The sequence below is a fragment of the Crinia signifera genome, chromosome 1, assembly GCF_055691185.1.
Source record: "Crinia signifera chromosome 1, ASM5569118v1, whole genome shotgun sequence".
Classification (NCBI taxonomy): Eukaryota; Metazoa; Chordata; class Amphibia; order Anura; family Myobatrachidae; genus Crinia; species Crinia signifera.
Genome location: NC_139217.1, coordinates 336,810,082 through 336,830,451, shown reverse-complemented (window position 1 = coordinate 336,830,451; position 20,370 = coordinate 336,810,082). Strand labels below are relative to the sequence as shown.

The 20,370-nt window shown below is 43.2% G+C and overlaps 1 protein-coding gene across 1 annotated transcript in view; it reads right to left on the bottom strand.

The window, feature by feature from the left end:
- Window positions 1-20,370, bottom strand: part of TPCN1 (two pore segment channel 1) — a 60,356-nt gene that overhangs the window by 13,607 nt on the left and 26,379 nt on the right. The window contains exons 4-17 of the mRNA XM_083145562.1: window positions 15,695-15,871; window positions 12,337-12,450; window positions 11,768-11,898; window positions 9,661-9,749; window positions 8,892-8,926; window positions 8,717-8,775; window positions 8,534-8,633; window positions 7,053-7,169; window positions 6,101-6,225; window positions 5,516-5,564; window positions 5,362-5,425; window positions 3,662-3,706; window positions 1,225-1,281; window positions 344-397 (exon numbers count right to left, since the gene is read on the bottom strand). Of these exons, the coding sequence (XP_083001688.1) occupies window positions 344-397; window positions 1,225-1,281; window positions 3,662-3,706; window positions 5,362-5,425; window positions 5,516-5,564; window positions 6,101-6,225; window positions 7,053-7,169; window positions 8,534-8,633; window positions 8,717-8,775; window positions 8,892-8,926; window positions 9,661-9,749; window positions 11,768-11,898; window positions 12,337-12,450; window positions 15,695-15,871 (1,216 nt within the window). The remainder of the gene's footprint in view (window positions 1-343; window positions 398-1,224; window positions 1,282-3,661; window positions 3,707-5,361; window positions 5,426-5,515; window positions 5,565-6,100; window positions 6,226-7,052; window positions 7,170-8,533; window positions 8,634-8,716; window positions 8,776-8,891; window positions 8,927-9,660; window positions 9,750-11,767; window positions 11,899-12,336; window positions 12,451-15,694; window positions 15,872-20,370) is intronic.

Sequence of the window (20,370 nt, the reverse complement as noted above, 5' to 3'; positions counted from 1 at the left end):
AATATTCACCACAACTGGTATTCGAGCAATTGCCCGCAACATGGAGAAGTTGCCATGCATTCATTAGATAACATATCATTTCAGATTTGTTTACGTGCCTTATTGTGACAGGTCAAGCTCAATTAACATAAAGTAGCAATTTGGGGCTTAGTACGTCCCCAACGCAGACCCAATCCATCCGTGACAAACTATCATATACAGATTGCACCAGCAACACCCCTATGTAAATATACTTTGGCTCTTGTTAATAGGAGAAGGACAGTCTTGGATGTAAAGGGCCCTTTTTCAGCTAACCTTGTGGCCACCTGTGATGTAGAAGCAACTATGAAAGTGAGAGACTTACTTGTGAGGAAAACAATGTAGCTCCATGGAACGCCTTGTGGAAAGAAGTTACCACCTAGAGAGGAACCATACCGGGAAAGGTATTTAACAGTTACAGTGCATACACCACACGGGCAATTGTGATTTCTTGTAAGCTTTGTGTATAAAAGCCATGTGGTCAATAATCTCTTTCAGGAGAGTCTACTTTTTACCAAATGCTCCATATTTTCTGATTAAGTACCCACTTGTGTACAATTTTAAACCCACAGAGTCCTTATGTGTAAAGCTGAAAATGTTCAAGTAATAGCCACATTTATATATTGTTTACTTTTACTTCTAATTATTTACAGATACAGTAAATTTACTTTGACATTTGGGACTGGTGCTTCAAATAGGTGCCCCAAGTGTTGTGCCTCTCAATGGGGCAGATGTATTAAGCCTGGTGAAGAGATAGAGTGGAAATAAAGTGGAAGGAGATAACACATTAGCCAATCAACTCATAACTCTCATTTATCAAACACAGCTGATTGGCTGGTGCATTATCACCTTCCATTTTATCTCTTCACCAGGCTTAACACATCTGCCCTAACGTTCCTTATCATCTTATCCACTCTGAATTGCTATGATGCACATATTTATATTATTACATGTGTTACTCAGTTCTATGTTGTGGTCTGATGTGCCACTATTGCCACTAGTGTTCATACAGCACATCACCCGTAACTTAATTGCCTAAGACGCATTTAATGCCCAAATAACCTTGGGAGAATCATGTAAGTAAAACCCATTTAGGTGCTCATGTTCACTCAGACGCATCTTAAGATTTTACCAATTAAAAAAACACTTGCATTTGCTCCATGCACACTTCAGGCAAATAAACATAGAAGTACTGGCTGAACTCACTTTTCACCATAAATGTCTCAATCAAAATCCAGAATCCATTTATAGCGACTACAACATCTGGAGTAAGAAAAGATAGAACAGATATAAGAATGGTTGAACTCAGTACTCCGAACAGTAAAACAGGTTTTTACATTAGGAGTAACCTAAACCTTTTTGTGATATTAGGGATGAAACCTTGGTTTAGGTTGTGAGCTGGAGGCTGGGCACCACAACTTTTAACTTTCTTTTACTAGCAAGACAGGGTCCTTCTCCCCTATACCCCTCCCCAGCTTGGCAGCCAAGTTAAGCTCTTCGTGTTCTCCATGTACTCTGAGAAAAGTATTTAACAGGTAAAAACATAAATCTCATTTTCTCTATCATGCATGGTGGGACAAAGGGGTGATACTGGGACATCATAAAGTTATCTTCCTAAGGGAAGGAATGCTCCTGAGCTTCACAAAGAACTTATCCTTGGGGGAAGAATACTTGATCCTAGATGTAACATCTCCTGGGACAGAGTTAGACAGATTTTCCTAGTTAATGATCCACCTGTGAATCTGGAGTCAGCTCACTGTGATACGTATGTGATCCTTTTAGCATCTGGCCATTCATCCAAGTAAGACAGTATCTGCTCCCCTCTATGACTTTCGGGAAAACAGGAGATCCCAATAAGCCCAAAATTGGAAATTGTCCTACCATCCCAAAAACTTGAGGAAGCGATTATGTCTGCCTGGAAGGAATATGTAAATAGGCATCCTGGATATCCAGGGAAGCTATGACGTTTCCCCACAGTTGCAAAGCCAGGATGATGGGGCAAAGTGACTCACCCGGAACAAAGAAAGGTACCTGTTTAGCAAATTCAGTTTGAGGATCGGCCTGAACAAGCAATCCAACTTCTAAACCAAGAAGAAGCTTACCATATATACTCGAGTATAAGCCTACTTTTTCAGAACATTTTTTATGCTGAAAAAGCCCCCCCTCGGCTTATACTCGAGTGAGGGTCCCACTTGAGTCAATAAGTTTTCCCAGTTTTTTGTTGTAAAATTAGGCTAATATTCGGGTCGACTTATACTCAAGTATATACGGTATGTATTTTTTGCCTCTCTGAGACAAAGGAACTGGGATGATTACCTAGGAAGGCAGAAGGGAGCGGCCACATTCCCACAGTGAATCGTCCTTCCCTGGTTCTAGTGAAAGGCCTGTGAAAGCAAATCTCGCTGGACGCTTTACCAAAAATGAGGGCATAGCACTAGGAAACTACACATCCGTAGTGGACGCAATCAAAACATCTGAGAAAAGCAGAAGGCAGCCTCGCACACAGTGAGCTCCCAGATGGAGGACCACTGCGTCATACGGCAAGATTGTCAGTTGACTTGGTAACAGGCCTCCGGTAGACCAGGGCTGTTTACGCTTGGTGGAAATGCACTGAAACCCAGAGAAAGACTGACCCCTGGATTTGCCTTGAGGACTAAAGGAGTGAAAATTTGAAATTTACAACAAGGAATCCAAAACAGGAGGAAGGAAAGACTTCTTGGATGTTGTAATAATGACCATGATCTTGTCCAGCTCCAGACCAAAAAGCAATTTCCCTGAAAGAGAGAGGCAAGGAGCCACCTAACCTGTCCCCGATGCATCCAGCTGTGGATCCCCTTCTGTTTGCTGGAGCAAGCCAGTGGTCACTGAACTAGATGTCAGTACTCTAGCACCTGGAGCTGGGGGATCGCTGGAGCAGCAGCAGGGGAGTCTCAGACTCGATGCCTGCTCAACTGAAAGCAAAGTAAAATGTGACTGCCTAAGAGCAGCCCCTTAAAACTGTGCACATTCCTTGGGCACCAAACGGAAAAAAAATGTCTCTACGCTGAGGATAGTTTATAGGGGAAAAGAAATGTAACTGTTTGGTGCCCAGCTTCCAGGACTATTTTTATATAGTCTTTATATAGTCTGTATATATATATATTTTGCAGAGATCATTTGCAGAAGGGTCACCCCTAGTGATTATTTGATCATCAGTCCCCCCTGACACCTGTTCTTCTACGCTCTGCATATGGAGGAGTCGGTAGTATGTATATGCCCATGGGGGCGTAGGTAAACTCCAAGGGTGGAAATTTATAACCAGTGGTGTGTGTGTGTGTGTGTGAAATATAATAATGCTGGCAAGGGAAGGGGAGGTTAAAGAAATAAAATCAATGGCCACAGTGTAGGAGGAGCAAGGTACTAAAATGTGTTTTTTGCAACAGGGAGTGGGTGTTTTATAAAACATATATTTTTTTCTATTACTGCTAAGGGGGTACATTGTAAGAATATAGGACTACTCAGGTTCTACTTCCAATGGCGTGGGTCGGTCAATTTATATTGGTGACATATGGACACAGGGGAGGAGGAGGGTGCTAAACAACCTCTTGGTATACAGTATATATTTTTTAAATAAAATATAAAAAAAAAATGACATTGTACTCACAAACAGCATACTGAAATGCTCTGGAATTTGCCAAGACATTAAAACCTGAAACAGGCAAAAATCTTCAGCAAGTGGATCCAACAAAAAATACCCAACTTCGTATACAATAAGACATGAGCTGTGGCAGTGGTAGTGTACTATCTTTGCTCGAGTTACTTGGCTCATTAAGGTATTCTGTACATTGAGCCATGTCAACCAGGCAGGATAGTCTGCATTGTGTTCTGCAATGTTGCCTAATTGATTAACGCAGCTTCTATGTTGGGTTACGTTGTAAACTAAATGTAACGGCTGCAGTGCAAAAGCTAATGGGCCCTACACACAGATTCATAATGAGAGATTTCCAATTCAGGGGAATAAAAAATATAAACATAATTAAATATAAAAATATAAGCGTTGGTTATATAAACACAAGTAAACGGTGGCACAGTGGGGGAAAAAAAATATTTACCAAGTCCATAGACTTCAGCAGCATGTCCTTACACTCCCGCAGGCAGTGCAGAAAGAAGATGGTGGGAGATGCATGGCAGCTCCGGCGTCTTCCTCCAGCGGTGGAAGCAGTGATTGCTCAGAAGGCCACCACACAAGCAGAGATGTGCAGGGCCTTCTGAATGACCACTATGAATTTTATTAAGCAAGGCCATTCGTAATCGCAGATCCGCGGGCCAGGCATTTGCATCGCTGTGTGGACTACACACACAGCGATGTTTAATTATTTTCCGAGCAATGTTGTACAATTTTGTAAAATTGCTCAGAAAGTGGCTGAATATCACTTTGTGTGTAGGACCCATAACACTACAGAATCTTGTCCAGTTGCCACTTATCACAATGTGCAGATGGTACCTAAAATGCACACTAAGGGCTGTTTCACACAGTACGGTTCCTGCCGCACGGTGAAATCCCGTACGGCCAGGGAGCCGCGCCGCACTCAGCAGTTGTGAATGGACACTATTGTGTCCATTCACACGGGACGGCCACGGCCCGGCCGCACGGCTGCAGCCGGATCCCCCCACTGGAAGGGACGGCTGCCGGGCTGTGGCCATCCCTGCCATTATAAAATTCTGAGTGCGGCGCGGCTCCCTGACCGTACGGGATTTCACCGTGCGGCAGGAACCGTACTGTGTGAAACAGCCCTAACGGATACATTTACTAAAGGCCTCCATACATTGGGCTGACTTGGACCTAATAATCCTGACAGCTCCCCGGGGGTGGGGGTTGGGGAGTGCCAAGCTTTGTATGTGATAAATCGCAGAGAGCCGGGCAGGGGACACAGAGAGGCAGTGGGCGGTGAACACGGCGAGGGGACCAGAGAGCCGGGTAGGGGGAAAAAAACACAAATGAATGAGCAGCCAGTGGTTGGCTGAGCGCTCTCACATTCACTGCCCACTGACTCTCTGCATCTCCTGCCATGAATGTCTGCACATGCGATTTGGCCATCCGAATTGGGTGAAATCGGACCGAAAACACATAGTGGGGCCTTAAAGTGTGAGTGTTTACAAGTTTAAGATGTTGACCCTAGCAACCATTCAGATTCTACTTATCATGTAGTTAGAACATTCTAGAGGCTAATGGCTAGAATCTGATTGGTTGCTATGGGCAACATCTCACTTCTAAAACTCCTACCTTAGTACACTTTCCCCTAAATATTGCTGGGAGACTATCATAGAGCCTAGAGAAGGAAGCTGCTATTCCCACTACATTACCTTTAAATATAAGCAGGGCTGTAGGAGGCAAGTCATCAAACCAATGCTCATGGACACGCTGCACCTGCCACAGGGAAAGGAATCAAACAATCCATAAATGGAATGTATACACATTACATCATATTGTGCATGCACACACACTTATATACCTCACCTTCCACTTCAAATCCACCACTTCATAGAAATGGTAAAAGTCTTTTACTCTGTAAGAGAAAAATTGTGATCAGACTTAATGTCACCCGTTTAGTGCCTAATTCAGTCCGGCATGCTAAGGTGCGGAAATCTGTATTCAGGAAGGAGGGAGGATGGCAACATGGCGTTGGATGGGCGCAGTACAGACAATGCAGGCGCATCCAGAGCATGACGGGCCGGCACCTACCTTTGCAGGCTGCGCAGGCAGGGAGCTATACTAGTTATACAAGTGCTTCACTATTCAGCGAAGCATTTGCATTTCTGCATTGTGGGGAGTGACCTGGCATTTGGGGCGGTCTTGCCCTGTGCTGAGCAGCCCCCCATATGCAAGTGGAAGCAGTTGTAGTTTTGCAATTTCTGGCAACATTACAATTGATGCTGAATTAGGCCCATAATGCAGCACTTCTAAACCTACACATTTTTTGAAAATAGAATTACATAGTTATATATTATATATTAATTCCAGAGTCTAACTTACCCTTTAATGCCTGCAAGTAAAGCTTCTCCCTAACCAAACCAACCTCCATTCTTGAAAGAAAAATGTTACCGGAGATGGTCGGTCCTGCTCTGCTTTAAGGCCCTGAAGCATAGATATCGATCCCGGTTTGACATTCGTGGCTTGTAGAACTTCATCATCCCATCAAAGTGCTGGAAGGAGATTCCTGGGGGTCCCTGCAAAAATATATATTCCGGGTGATGGAGCCTTCATACACTGCAATTGAATCAGTCAAAAGTATAATTTTGGCAGCACACCTAACCATAACTGCACAAAATGATACAGTCATCAGCCAGCATGATTTCATTTCTTTGTAGATCTCAAGACTGTCCAATCTGATCATTTTAGGCACATACAGTTAGCGAATAATGTATTACAATTTTTACAAAGCTGCTTAAGGTTATATGCAGAGGTGGCGGAAGCACCGACCAAGTAGTGGGGTATCACACAACACATATGTTACATGCATGTAACATATGTGTTGGATTGATCCCAAGGGGATTGACAGCGCTGGCCAGAAATCAGCATGAGCTCTGACAGTGCTAAGCCCGCCTGCAGCCAATAGGAGTCCAGGGGACAGGCTTAACACTACACTGAATTATGCCAATTCCTGTGCGCCATCCGGGGGGGGGGGGGGGGGGGGGCGATGCAAACACAGCTGGCGGTCCACAGGGGATCGATCCAGCACATATATTACATGCATGTATATATGTGCTGTGTGGTCCCACCCTGCAGCCGCCTCTGGCCATATGACTCTCTTATAATGTATTCTTGACAGATAAACAGATTATAGGAGGAGCTTACACATAGATTATCCAATCACTGCCCAGTATCTCTCTATATACATCACACATCTCTACATGAGATTCAGTGTCTCCTATACTGACCTGCCAAAATACCACTATCGATATATAGCTATAAATTACACCTTTGCAGAAACACTTATTATACATTAATTAATCTATCTACATTTACAAGTAGAGCTCATTATAAGGTTCTTTACCTGTGGATTGACCAGCAGCTGATAGCTGTGCTGGGTAGCGGTGCGCTTGTGCAGAAGTAGGGACTTGAATTTCTTTTTCTCTATGTCATTGAAAGTGTCAAACACAACCGCTAGAAGCTGAGGAAGAGGAATCAGAACGTGAGCCATATGTGCTGAGATGAGCATAAGGGTTAATCACTCAGGTGTTTGGCTCACTTTATCTATAGACACAAGGGGGGGATTTAAATAGGATTAGGATTCAGAAAGTGAGAGATTTGGTAAGAAACCTCCACTTTTTTTTATTAAAGCGGCAATCATTTACACTGCAAAATAATTTTAAAAAGTTTGATTTTGCAGTGTAAATGATTGCCGCTTTAAAAAAACCTGGTGATTTCTTACCAAATCTCTCACTTTCTGATGCTCTCATCCTATTAAATGTCACCCAAGGTATTAGCCAGCACCATCCATTAAACAACGTTGTTTTACTGGATCAAAGACAAAACAAAAACTTTGTTTCTTGGTCTGTTCTGCTGTGTATCTCTTTAATCACAGCCGGTTTTACCTGTAAAGTTCTCCATATAATCAGAGACAATATCAGAGCAATTAAACTAAAAATGCAAGGGAAATACAGTAATGCGAAGATTCAGTGATCAAATGCAAAATTACTGTAGGTGGAGGATTTGTGCTGATGATGTGGAGGCCTGGAATGTGTACAATTCTACAATGGCTGCCAAGCACATTTCCACGCACAAAACATTCAGCAATGGTAATTGTACTTTTCGGGAGTACTTCAGTGGGAGGGAGGACTTCCTAAAGCACTTTGAAAAAGAACTAAATTCCAAATGTATAATTTCATCATAATGCTCTATATTCATTAGCACAACTGCACTGGACCCTTTGCCATTCTTTAAATGAATGAATTTATTAGCTGTGCATTTGTCTCTCCTTTTGCCATTTTACGTCTGGTCATCACAGATTTTCTCCGCAAGTACCAACTTCATTTTTGGGTCTGAAAAGTAGTCAACAAGTATTGTCCTCTTCTGTTACATTTGAAATGAAAGAACTAAAACATATGTCTCATGTAACCCTGAGTACACACTATGTGAGAGAGTGTGGCCATCTGATAAATGCACTGACAGAGCGATTATTAGAACCTTGTGCATCTGTACACAGTGAGTGTGTACTTTCTCTTTACCTCGGTAACGGAAATGGGAGCACTGGAACAATATACTGTGAGCGGCAAATGCTATATCATCCCTCTGATTCAACGGTTGCAGGACCGTTTAAATTTATTTGCAACAAATACTTTAAAGCCCCTGCATACACACTATCCAACTATCAGACAAATATGCCATTTGTCAGCTGATCAGCTTATTAATTAGTGTGTACCTAAATACACATTGGCCGGGGTGGATGACCGATCTTGCCTACTTGCAGCAAAGTCAAAGTGCTAAATTCATCAAGAAATTGAACAACAACATAGACTGCAGTCACAAGCTCACCAAATTCATGATTAAATATAGTTCAATAGACAAGTACACAATGAAGAAGACGCAGGACCACCGGTTTCGGGAGTATGCCGGCATCATGACATCGGGGAAGCTACAATGCAGAAAGTGGCACATTGTTAACAGGCAAGTTAATCCATATTCTAGATTGTTGTAAGGAAAAATAGAGGAACTTACTTGGCAGTTGTCAGGAGCACAAACAGACTGACCAGACTGTTCTCCAGAGTGTTGAAATACTGAGAAGTAAAGGGGACACTGCTTAGTTAAATACATGCAGCAGTGCAGAAAATGAACAGATAAAAGAGATTTATTCACTACATCAAGGTTGCCTACAAATGTCCCCATCACTCACCGGATCAGATGAATTAGTAGAAAACAAGTAAAATCCTGAAAGCAAGAGAAACAAGAGAAAATATATATATAAAAAAAACCATACATTTTTGATTACTACAATTTAAGACATATCACACTGGGCAAGATGTACTAAGCTTTGAAAAGTGATCAAATGGAGAGTGATAAACCACCAACCAATCAGCTCCTACCTTTCATTTTTCAAACACAGCCTGTGACACAGCAGTGAGGAGCTGATTGGCTGCTGGTATATCACGCTCTATTTTATCACTTTTCAAGCTTAGTACATATGGCCCACAGAGCGGCTGTTGGTCTACATACATTCACTACACTTTGTTAACTCTAGAGCAGGGATGGGGAACCTTTGGCCCTCCAGCTGTTGTTGAACTATACATCCCAGCATGCCCTGCTTCAGTTTTGCTATTTGACCATGTCAAAACTGTTGCAGGGCATGCTGGGATGTGTAGTTCAACAACAGCTGGAAAGCCAAAGGTTCCCCATCAATCTCTAGAGGGTAGTTTTACTAAAACTTTATCAAATGAAAAGTGGTGGTGTTGCCCGTTACTACCAATCAGATTTGGTCTATTATTTTCTAGGATGCAATATAAAAATAGCTAGAATCTGATTGGTTGCTGTGGGCAATCCACCTTATTTCATTTTAGAAGCTTTAGTAAGTACACCCCTAGGCTTCTTTATTGAATGCAAGGACTCTCTTGACCTTACTGAATGGATGTGAGCAATGTTTATTAACACATCTTTTGTTTACGTACCCAGTATAGCAAAAATGACCATGAAGAATAAGAGTAGAAGTAGAATGTCTATAAAAGGAGGCAGGGACTGGAAAATCTGACGCAGGTTCCTGTGAAGCAATATGTTAATATTTTATTTAGGATTTGGTACAGATTCAGTCAGGCAAATACTGCACTGATAAGGATAATACCACACATCTCTCTCTCTCACATACAACACAATCACCACAAAAATGTATGTAATAGGGTTCACATGGGGTTTTAGCGAAGTTTAGTAAAAATGATTGGTATATCTACATTAAACTCCATCTTTTTGACTCTACTGGGGCACATTAGACCGTGAGGCTACAGAGCCTCTATGAACAAAAATCAAACGGTTTTTGTTGTGCTCCTCTCTCCATATCTACCTCCTGTAGGTAACTCCGAACAAGACTAAGAATAAATACAAATGCAGCCAAGTCATTTAATTGAAGTTTAGTTGAATATTGCACCAAAAAAAAAAAGAACAGTCTCTGTGAGCGGCGCTGGCATTTTTAGCGGCTATTTTGAGGATCTCTCACAGCAACGTTGGCATTCACAGGTTTAATAAAAAAAAGCTGCAACTGGCTCTCTCTCCTCACAGCACAGCTTGTTATTTGGCAGGACGAACACGGTTACAAAAAAAAACAAAACCCTAGAATCTGTTCAAACACTGCTTGATATTTAACCAGATCGGTTTTCAGTAAGTCACTTATAAGCCTTTCAGAATGGTAATAATATTGCTTTATATAACAGTCAAATCAGTCTACAGCTGAGCGACCAAATCTAATGCCCAACTGGTTACTATGGGTAATGGTATGATTACATGGGTGTGCTTCGTTTGGTCTACAACAACTAGGTCGACAAGCATTGGGTCGACACCACTAGGTCGACATGGGTCAAGATCGACATGGAACTAGGTCGACATGACATTAGGTCGACAGCCAAAAGGTCAACACAGTCGACATGGACACAGTTTGAAGTGCACCGCATCCCCTCAAATCGCTCGCAATGCTTCGGACACGATGCCTCGCTACGCTCGGCACACTATTTTATTCTCCCACCACGCCCTAGTGGATGGTAGAGCATGAAATAACGCCTGACGGCATGTCAGCTCACAAAACTGTGAAAAAACCCATGTCGACCCAGCTTATGTCGACATAATGCGCGCGTCGACCTAGACCCATGTTGACCCAATGCTTGTCGACCTAGATGTTGTAGACCTAATGACCGTATCCCGTTTACATTTGGTTAGCTAAAGACCACTGGGGCAGATGTATTAAGCCTTAACAAGAGATAAATGCAAGGGGAGATAAATGTCCAGCCAATCACCTGCTAATTGCCATGTTACAGGCTGTGTTTGAAAAAAGTCAGTAAGGAGCTGATTGGCTGGACGTTTATCTCTCCTTATGACACTTGCATTTATCTCTTGTTAAGGCTGAATACATCTGCCCCAATGGAAGCTCTATATCCTCAAATGAATGAATTAGAAATAGTTATAATATATGAAACAAACAGTTGTAGCATTACCAATCTATAAAATGTTTCTAACTGAATATATACATTTAGACTATGCAGCATAGCAAACAAAGGTTTTATGCAGACTATTTTTTTTGTATTCTGCAGCATAAAAATGTAGTGGCTACCAATGAGCACAGCAGGACAATTACTTAATGAATTACTAAAGTTAGCAACATATATTCCACACAGTGCCATAGCAGATAACCAGGCTGTACAACATGTCAGTCACCAGAAAGATGCAAGCCATTTTGACTGTTCATTTAAACCTTAGATAAAATGTTTTCTGAAGTTCCCATAATAATAATAATAATAATAATAATAATAATAATAATAATAATAATAATAATAATAAAGATCTTCATTCCAGTATTTATGGGCCTTTACCCACCATATATAATGGAGCACAGAATCCTATTAACAAACAGTAGTTTTAGGCACTGGAATCCAATAAAACAATGTCACAAATGTCTGTGGTTACCAACTTTCCATAATTACATACTCTACACTGAAATGTACACGAAAAACACAAATACTGTACAACAACCTGTCACACATACAGTATACACGTCAAATAAAAAAATATTCTTACCTTCGCACTGCCCCACAGTACCTGCAGTCAACTAAAAAAATGGGGCGCAGGGCTCTTGTTACCCGCACATGGGAAGTCTGCCTCACCAGCACCACAATGGCTTCAACAAACTGTACCAGAAACACACAACTCTGCAGAGAAGCACAGATAACACAAGCATGATTGCGTGTTTCCTGTATGCGTGTTCATGTGACAGGGAACACGGGTAAAAACAGGGCAGCTACTGTCAAACATTGATAATGCTGGATATTCAGCTGACTCACTATAAGGGGGATATTCAATCCTCCCGCAGCTATTCCTGATGGGGGAGATGGCTGCGGGGCCCTAATCAATGCAGTGTTCCCCGACAGCAGTCGGGCTCATTCTGCCAAGAACAGCCGGGAATTGACAAGTTCCGACCGCTTCTCACACCCACGCCCCCTTCTCGACCAGCAGAACATTGAATCCCGCCTGCAAATTCTCGGTCGAGCAGACCGAGAACGGGACAGGGTCAACACTGAATACACCCCTAAATCTGAAATATAACAGAACACGGTATCTTCCGCCTGCCACACTGGTAGGATACTGACCTTCAACATAGTTCTACGATGCCTCATAAAGGTCCGGAACCCAAGCCATCTCATTTTCATGCCAAGCTCAAATACAACCAATGCCAGGGCAAACAACTCCAAGGTGGCATGGACCTGCAAAGTGCCCATGGGCACAACAGGAAGGTGAGTAAGGAAGGTCACTAATAAGAATATTACAACAATAGGCTCACTATTTGCTTTCAACCTGACAATGCTATGGCAGATATCAGATTTTCGGTCAAATAATATGCAACCCTAACATTAATTGGGAAAAATGGACAAAGGATTAAAGCAAGAACAGCAACAAATGTCCCATTTAAAAAAAATTATAACATTCATACCATTAAATATGAAGTTTTTTGTTTTTTTTCAGCATTTAATTCAAATGTTCCAATGCATTTACAGTTTACTAAATCATGGCCTAATTATTCCTGGAGCCGTTTTCTTAAGCATTAAGCCCAATAATAAAGGTGGAGCAGCCCAGTATCTAAAAAATATCCTGACATTCAAAGATGCTTTCTAGAAATGAAGGTTCAAATCCCATCACTAGCTCCCTGTGAAATGGGACAAATTGCCTTATTTCTGTGATGGATATCTAGGAGGGGGGGTTAAATTGACCCACAGTAATTTACTGCAGGCCATCTGATTCCCTGGGGCTATCCAATTAGCCCCAAAGACAAAACATAGATGCCACTGACCTTTGCAATACTTCACAACACACATCTTTAGGTTTAATCTGGGTACTTGTTTCCTAGCACGGCGCCCATCTCGTTGTTTGTATGCCTTAAGTTTAAGGCACTTAAGGCATACAATCAACGCGATGGAACCGATTTTCTGTCAATCACCAGCTAATTTGCCGGTGAAAGACAAAATCGCTTTGATCGCGTCCATTACGGCCCCTAATAAGGGGCCGCGATGCGACCGACACGATCAACGCGATTTTCCCATAGGGAACAATGTTAAATTATTTTTAAAGTGAAAATCGGGTTGATCGCGGCCATTATAATGGCCCGCGATACGATCAACCCGATTTTACATAGGTGACAATGTGAAATGGGCAAATGGGCCAATATGGCCCATTTCACATTGAATATGGTTAAAAAGTATGTTTAATGCCCCCCCCCCCCCCATTGTTAACGCCACCCCACTATTGACGCCAACCCGAAGCGTGGCGAGCGCAGCGAGCCCGCGAGGGGCGGCGGTATGCGTCCTCTGACCTTTTCATACCCCTACTATCCACGTCGGCGTGGAGTTGATTTTATAAAGTGTGGCGAGCGCAGCAAGCCACGAGCCCGAAGCGTGGCGAGCGCAGCGCACCCCGCGAGGGAACGCGGATACCTGTGAAGCCCGCGAGGGGACGAGGATACCTGTGAAGGTATCCGCGTCCCCTCGCCACGATTCGGGCTCGGTGGCTCGCCACACTTTCTAAAGTCAACTCCACGCCGACGGGGATAGTAGGGGTATGAAAAGGTCAGAGGACGCGTAACGCCTCCGCTCGCCACGCTTCGGGTTGGCATCAAAAGTGGGGTGGCGTTAACAATGGGGGGGGGGGGGGGGCATTTCAGGTAAAAGTACATAAGCGCAGGAATGCATTCCTGTGTCTAAAGGGGTGTACACACGGAGCAAATTTGTGCTACTTTATAAGCAATCTCACTAGATTGCTTAGAAAGTAAGCACAGATCTCTGTGTGTATGCTCCGAGAGAGTAAATATCTCTTGCTAAATCAGTGCATGCAGTCACAATCTAGTCAGATTGCTTAGCAAATTACTGCAAATCTCTCTGTGTGTACAGAATGAGAGATACTGATCGCAATCTCTCATTCTGAACCACTACCTGGCCTTTTTTTGCTTAAGCAAAATTGCTTAGCACAAATCTCTGCATGTGTATGTGAGATCTTGACACCAGCAAAATTGCTTAGCACAGATCTCTATGTGTGTATGCCCCTTAAGCTGTGACATATGGCACATAAAGGATAGGTGTGCACAGACACATCTGTATATAGGGTAGACTAGACATTGGTATATGTAAATACTACATCATGAAACATTATAATATCGGTGTATATATGAGGCGATTTAAGCCATAATCACTGGCTAAATGGTCGCTTAGTGACCATATCGCCATTGTGTTTTTTGTGTTGTGGGAAAAAAATCTCTAGGAGAGCGCTCCCACAGCCAGCCCTTAATGGTTGCTGGTCGCAGGAGCCTGCAAAAAAATTGCTGGTCGCTGGTGCACAATGCACTGTGAACCAGCGACCAGCGATTTCTAGCCAAAATGAGGTAGAGATAGAGGGCGAGATGTATCAAGTTTCAAAAGTGATAAAGTGGAGAGTGATAAAAAGCGAGCCAATCAGCTCCCACCTGTCATTTTTCAAACCCAGCCTGTAACATGGCAGGTAGGAGCTGATTGGCTGACTGTTTACCATTCTCCATTTTATCACTTTTTGAAGCTTGACACATCTGGCCCAGAAGGAGACAGAATAGCTTGCAATTTTCAGACAAAATCTCTGGTCGCTGATGAAAACGGAACACTATGCAATATATTGCTGAGAGAGATTAAGCCAAAATTGTTCAGCGACCATATTGCACTATGTGTACACACCTTAAAGCCATGTACACACGGTGCGATTTCAGTCATTATCGCCGGGGATATGGTCGCTGAGCGACCATATCACTGTGTATACGGGGCGACTGTCGCCGGGAGCATGCTCCCGCGACCAGCCCTGGGGTTGTCGCTGGTCGGAGGAGTATGCTCCTGCAGCCAGTGTCTTCCCCCGGCAAGGTCTTCTTTTTATTAGCGACCATCTCTGGTCACTGATGAAAAAGGGACACTGAGCAATAGATTGCGCAGCAATATATTGCTCAGTGTGTATGGAGCTTAATGCACAAACCTATAAAAATGGCATTTACTGTATGTGTAATCCACACCCGTAACTTTAACCCTTTGTGTGCCAAGGCTGCTGTGAGCGATCCTCAAAATATTCGCTAAAAATGCCAGCATCGCTCACAGCAACTGTTCATCTCTTATTTCTTTAGCCAGATCTGTCACTCATCCCCTGTGTATATAACGTTCCTGCCCAGCGGGATACACAAACCCGCCCCCCAAGGGAAAAGACCAGTGTTCTATGTGTATAACATCCCGCCCAGCGGGATACATAAACACCCCCCCCCCCCCTAAGGAAAAGACCAGTGTTCTACACACCCCACCCCCTTGACATCACCCCCCCTACCCAGCCAGGGCTACAGTACACGCCCACCATCCACCATTACTCCACAGCCACCATTACTCCCGCACCCCCCCTCCCGCGATTCACGGGACCCCCGCGCGCCCGGACAACAAAAAAAATAATAATGCATACATAGATGTCAAGTCGGAGAAAGGGGACAGCCGGAGCCTCACACAGGGAAAGCAGCAGCAGCATAAGCCCAGTACTCAGTTCCAGCAGGTAAAACATATGATTGTGAGCAAACAGGTAAGCAGACAGTGCCTCAGGATCCCGGGGGTGCGTGTAAAATTTGTCATTATTCTTGCCTTCCTGTAAAGCAACAGAAAAAAATTGGCACATTAGGTTATCAATTTAGTCGTTTTAACTGGAAAATGGAGGTTAAAACAGGCTGTTCATACTGTAAATCACATTCTGGTAAATAATTCCTGGTACTAAATGAGTGGATCTGTAGCCAACTGGAACACATAGGAACGTCACAACTGGACAGATATAAATATTAGCTGAATAACTAGAAAGTACGGACTCCATTCTCCATAGCTGGACAATGACTACATACACATATACAGGAACCGGCTGAGGGCTGATGTCAAATTTCAGGCCAATTTAATCCAAACACAACAACTATAAATTGTCATTTTTTAGTGGTGTTTCGGTACTTCTTTACTTTCATGGCGCCACTAGATTAGGACAGATAGGATATCGCGGTCATCGCGGGCATTGAATGCACTAAAAAATCGGGTGCGACGCGATGCCCGCGATTTCCCATAGGGAACAATGTTAAATTTCTCAATTGACACGATTTTTCTGTTCAATGCCTCAATTGACACGATTTTTCCATAGGAATCAATGTTAAATGGCCCACAGAGGCCAAATAGACACCCTGAAGTGTGAAATGGCCCCCACAATTGTTAACGCCACCCCACGATCAACGTGAACCCGAAGCGTGGCGAGCGCAGCGAGCCCGCGAGGGGCGGCGGTACGCGTCCTACGACCTTTTCATACCCCCACTATCCACGTCGGCGTGGAGTTGAGAATAGAATAGTGTGGCGAGCGCAGCGAGCCACCGAGCCCGAAGCGTGGCGAGCGCAGCGAGCCCCGCGAGGGGACGACGATACCTGTGAAGCCCGCGAAGGGACGCGTTTACCTGTGAAGGTATCCGCGTCCGCTCGCCACGCTTCGGGCTCGGTGGCTCGCCACACTATTCTATTCTCAACTCCACGCCGACGTGGATAGTGGGGGTATGAAAAGGTCGGAGGACGCGTACTCTTCGGGTTCACGTTGATCGTGGGGTGGCGTTAACAATTGTGGGGGCCATTTCACACTTCAGGGTGGCTATTTGGCCTCTGTGGGCCATTTAACCCCTTCCTGACAGAGCCAGTTTTTGCGTTCCTGACAGAGCCCTTTTTTTCAAATCTGACATGTATCACTTAAGTGGGGATAACTTTTTTTTGCTTTTACTTATCCCAGTGATTTTGAGATTGTTTTTTCGTGACACATTTTACTTCAAATTAGTGGTAAATTTGGGTCGATACAGTCTGTGTTTTTTTGTGAAAAATACCAAAATGTCGTGAAAAAATGGAAAATTTAGCAATTTGCAAAATGTTAAATTTTCTGCTTGTGAGACAAATAATCATACCACTCAAAATAGTTAATAACTAACATAGACCATATGTCTACTTTATGTTGACATCATTATTTCAACTTCCTTTTCATTTTTTTGGACACTAGGAGGCTTACAATATGAATAGCAAATTCTCAAATTTTCAAGAAAATTTCAAACACTGATTTTTTTAGGGACCAGTTCAGTTCTGATGTGACTTTGAGGGACTTGTATGTGAGACACCCCCATAAATGATACCATTTCAAAAACTGCACCCCTCACAGTATTCAAAACAGCATTTTGGAAGTTTGTTAACCCTTTAGGTGTTTCACAGGAATTAAAACAAAGTGTAGGTGAAATTTCAAAATTTCATTTTTTTTGCAGATTTGCAATTTTAATACATTTTTCTAAGGAACACAGTACATTTTACTAGAGAAATGTGACTAAAAATTGATTCCCCCAATTCTTTTGTTTTCATAAATATCCTATATGTGGCCCTAGTGTGCACGTTGACCAAACCACAGGCTTCATAATAGAAGGAGCACCTACTTGATTTTGGAGCCTCCTTTTTATGAGATTATTTTTTAGGCACCATGTAGGTTTCTAGGCACCATAAGATGCTAAAAGTTAGGAACCCCCCCACAAGTGACCCCATTTTGCAAACTACACCCCTCAGGGAATTCATCTAGGGGTATAGTGTACATTTCAAACCCCCAGGGGTTTCACCAATTTTGATACAACTGGGCAGTGAAAATGAAAAATTAAATTTTTTACACAAAAATGCAGTTCTGGCTCAAAATTTTTCATTTTCAGAAGGTATGAAGGAGAAAAAGCACCCCAAAATCTGTGCCCCAATTTCTCCCGAGTACGGCAATGCCTCACATGTGACCAAAAAATACCATTTGGGTGCATGGCAGGACTCAGAAAGGAAGGAGTGATTTTTGGATTTTGCAGCTCAGATTCTGGTGGAATGTTGGTGGGTGCTATGTTGCATTAGCAAGACCCCCCAAGCACCAATACAGTGGAACCCCCCCACAAGTGACCCCATTTTGCAAACTACACCCCTCAGGGAATTCATCTAGGGGTATAGTGTACATTTCAAACCCCCAGGGGTTTCACCAATTTTGATACAACTGGGCAGTGAAAATGAAAAATTACATTTTTTTACACAAAAATGCAGTTCTGGCTCAAAATTTTTCATTTTCACAAGGAATGAAGGAGACAAAGCACCCCAAAATCTGTGCCCCAATTTCTCCCGAGTATGGCAATGCCTCATATGTGACCAAAAAATACCAGTTGGGTGCATGGCAGGACTCAGAAGGGAAGGAGTGATTTTTGGTGGTGGAATGTTGGTGGGTGCTATGTCGCATTAGCAAGACCCCCAAAGCACCAATACAGTGGAACCCCCCCACAAGTGACCCCATTTTGCAAACTAAACCCCTCAGGGAATTCATCTAGGGGTATAGTGTACATTTCAAACCCCCAGGGGTTTCACCAATTTTGATACAACTGGGCAGTGAAAATGAAAAATTACATTTTTTTACACAAAAATGCAGTTCTGGCTCAAAATTTTTCATTTTCAGAAGGTATGAAGGAGAAAAAGCACCCCAAAATCTGTGCCCCAATTTCTCCCGAGTACGGCAATGCCTCACATGTGACCAAAAAATACCATTTGGGCGCATGGCAGGACTCAGAAGGGAAGGAGTGATTTTTGGATTTTGCAGCTCAGATTCTGGTGGAATTTTGGTGGGTGCTATGTCGCATTAGCAAGACCCCCCAAGCACCAATACAGTGGAACCCCCCCACAAGTGACCCCATTTTGCAAACTACACCCCTCAGGGAATTCATCTAGGGGTATAGTGTACATTTCAAACCCCCAGGGGTTTCACCAATTTTGATACAACTGGGCTGTGCAAATGCAAAATTACATTTTTTACACAAAAATGCAGTTCTGGCTCAAAATTTTTCATTTTCACAAGGAATGAAGGAGACAAAGCACCCCAAAATCTGTGCCCCAATTTCTCCCGAGTACGGCAATGCCTCACATGTGACCAAAAAATACCATTTGGGTGCATGGCAGGACTCAGAAAGGAAGGAGTGATTTTTGGATTTTGCAGCTCAGATTCTGGTGGAATGTTGGTGGGTGCTATGTTGCATTAGCAAGACCCCCCAAGCACCAATACAGTGGAACCCCCCCACAAGTGACCCCATTTTGCAAACTACACCCCTCAGGGAATTCATCTAGGGGTATAGTGTACATTTCAAACCCCCAGGGGTTTCACCAATTTTGATACAACTGGGCAGTGAAAATGAAAAATTACATTTTTTTACACAAAAATGCAGTTCTGGCTCAAAATTTTTCATTTTCAGAAGGTATGAAGGAGAAAAAGCACCCCAAAATCTGTGCCCCAATTTCTCCCGAGTACGGCAATGCCTCACATGTGACCAAAAAATACCATTTGGGCGCATGGCAGGACTCAGAAGGGAAGGAGTGATTTTTGGATTTTGCAGCTCAGATTCTGGTGGAATTTTGGTGGGTGCTATGTCGCATTAGCAAGACCCCCCAAGCACCAATACAGTGGAACCCCCCCACAAGTGACCCCATTTTGCAAACTACACCCCTCAGGGAATTCATCTAGGGGTATAGTGTACATTTCAAACCCCCAGGGGTTTCACCAATTTTGATACAACTGGGCTGTGCAAATGCAAAATTACATTTTTTACACAAAAATGCAGTTCTGGCTCAAAATTTTTCATTTTCACAAGGAATGAAGGAGACAAAGCACCCCAAAATCTGTGCCCCAATTTCTCCCGAGTATGGCAATGCCTCATATGTGACCAAAAAATACCAGTTGGGTGCATGGCAGGACTCAGAAGGGAAGGAGTGATTTTTGGTGGTGGAATGTTGGTGGGTGCTATGTCGCATTAGCAAGACCCCCAAAGCACCAATACAGTGGAACCCCCCCACAAGTGACCCCATTTTGCAAACTACACCCCTCAGGGAATTCATCTAGGGGTATAGTGTACATTTCAAACCCCCAGGGGTTTCACCAATTTTGATACAACTGGGCAGTGAAAATGAAAAATTACATTTTTTTACACAAAAATGCAGTTCTGGCTCAAAATTTTTCATTTTCAGAAGGTATGAAGGAGAAAAAGCACCCCAAAATCTGTGCCCCAATTTCTCCCGAGTACGGCAATGCCTCAT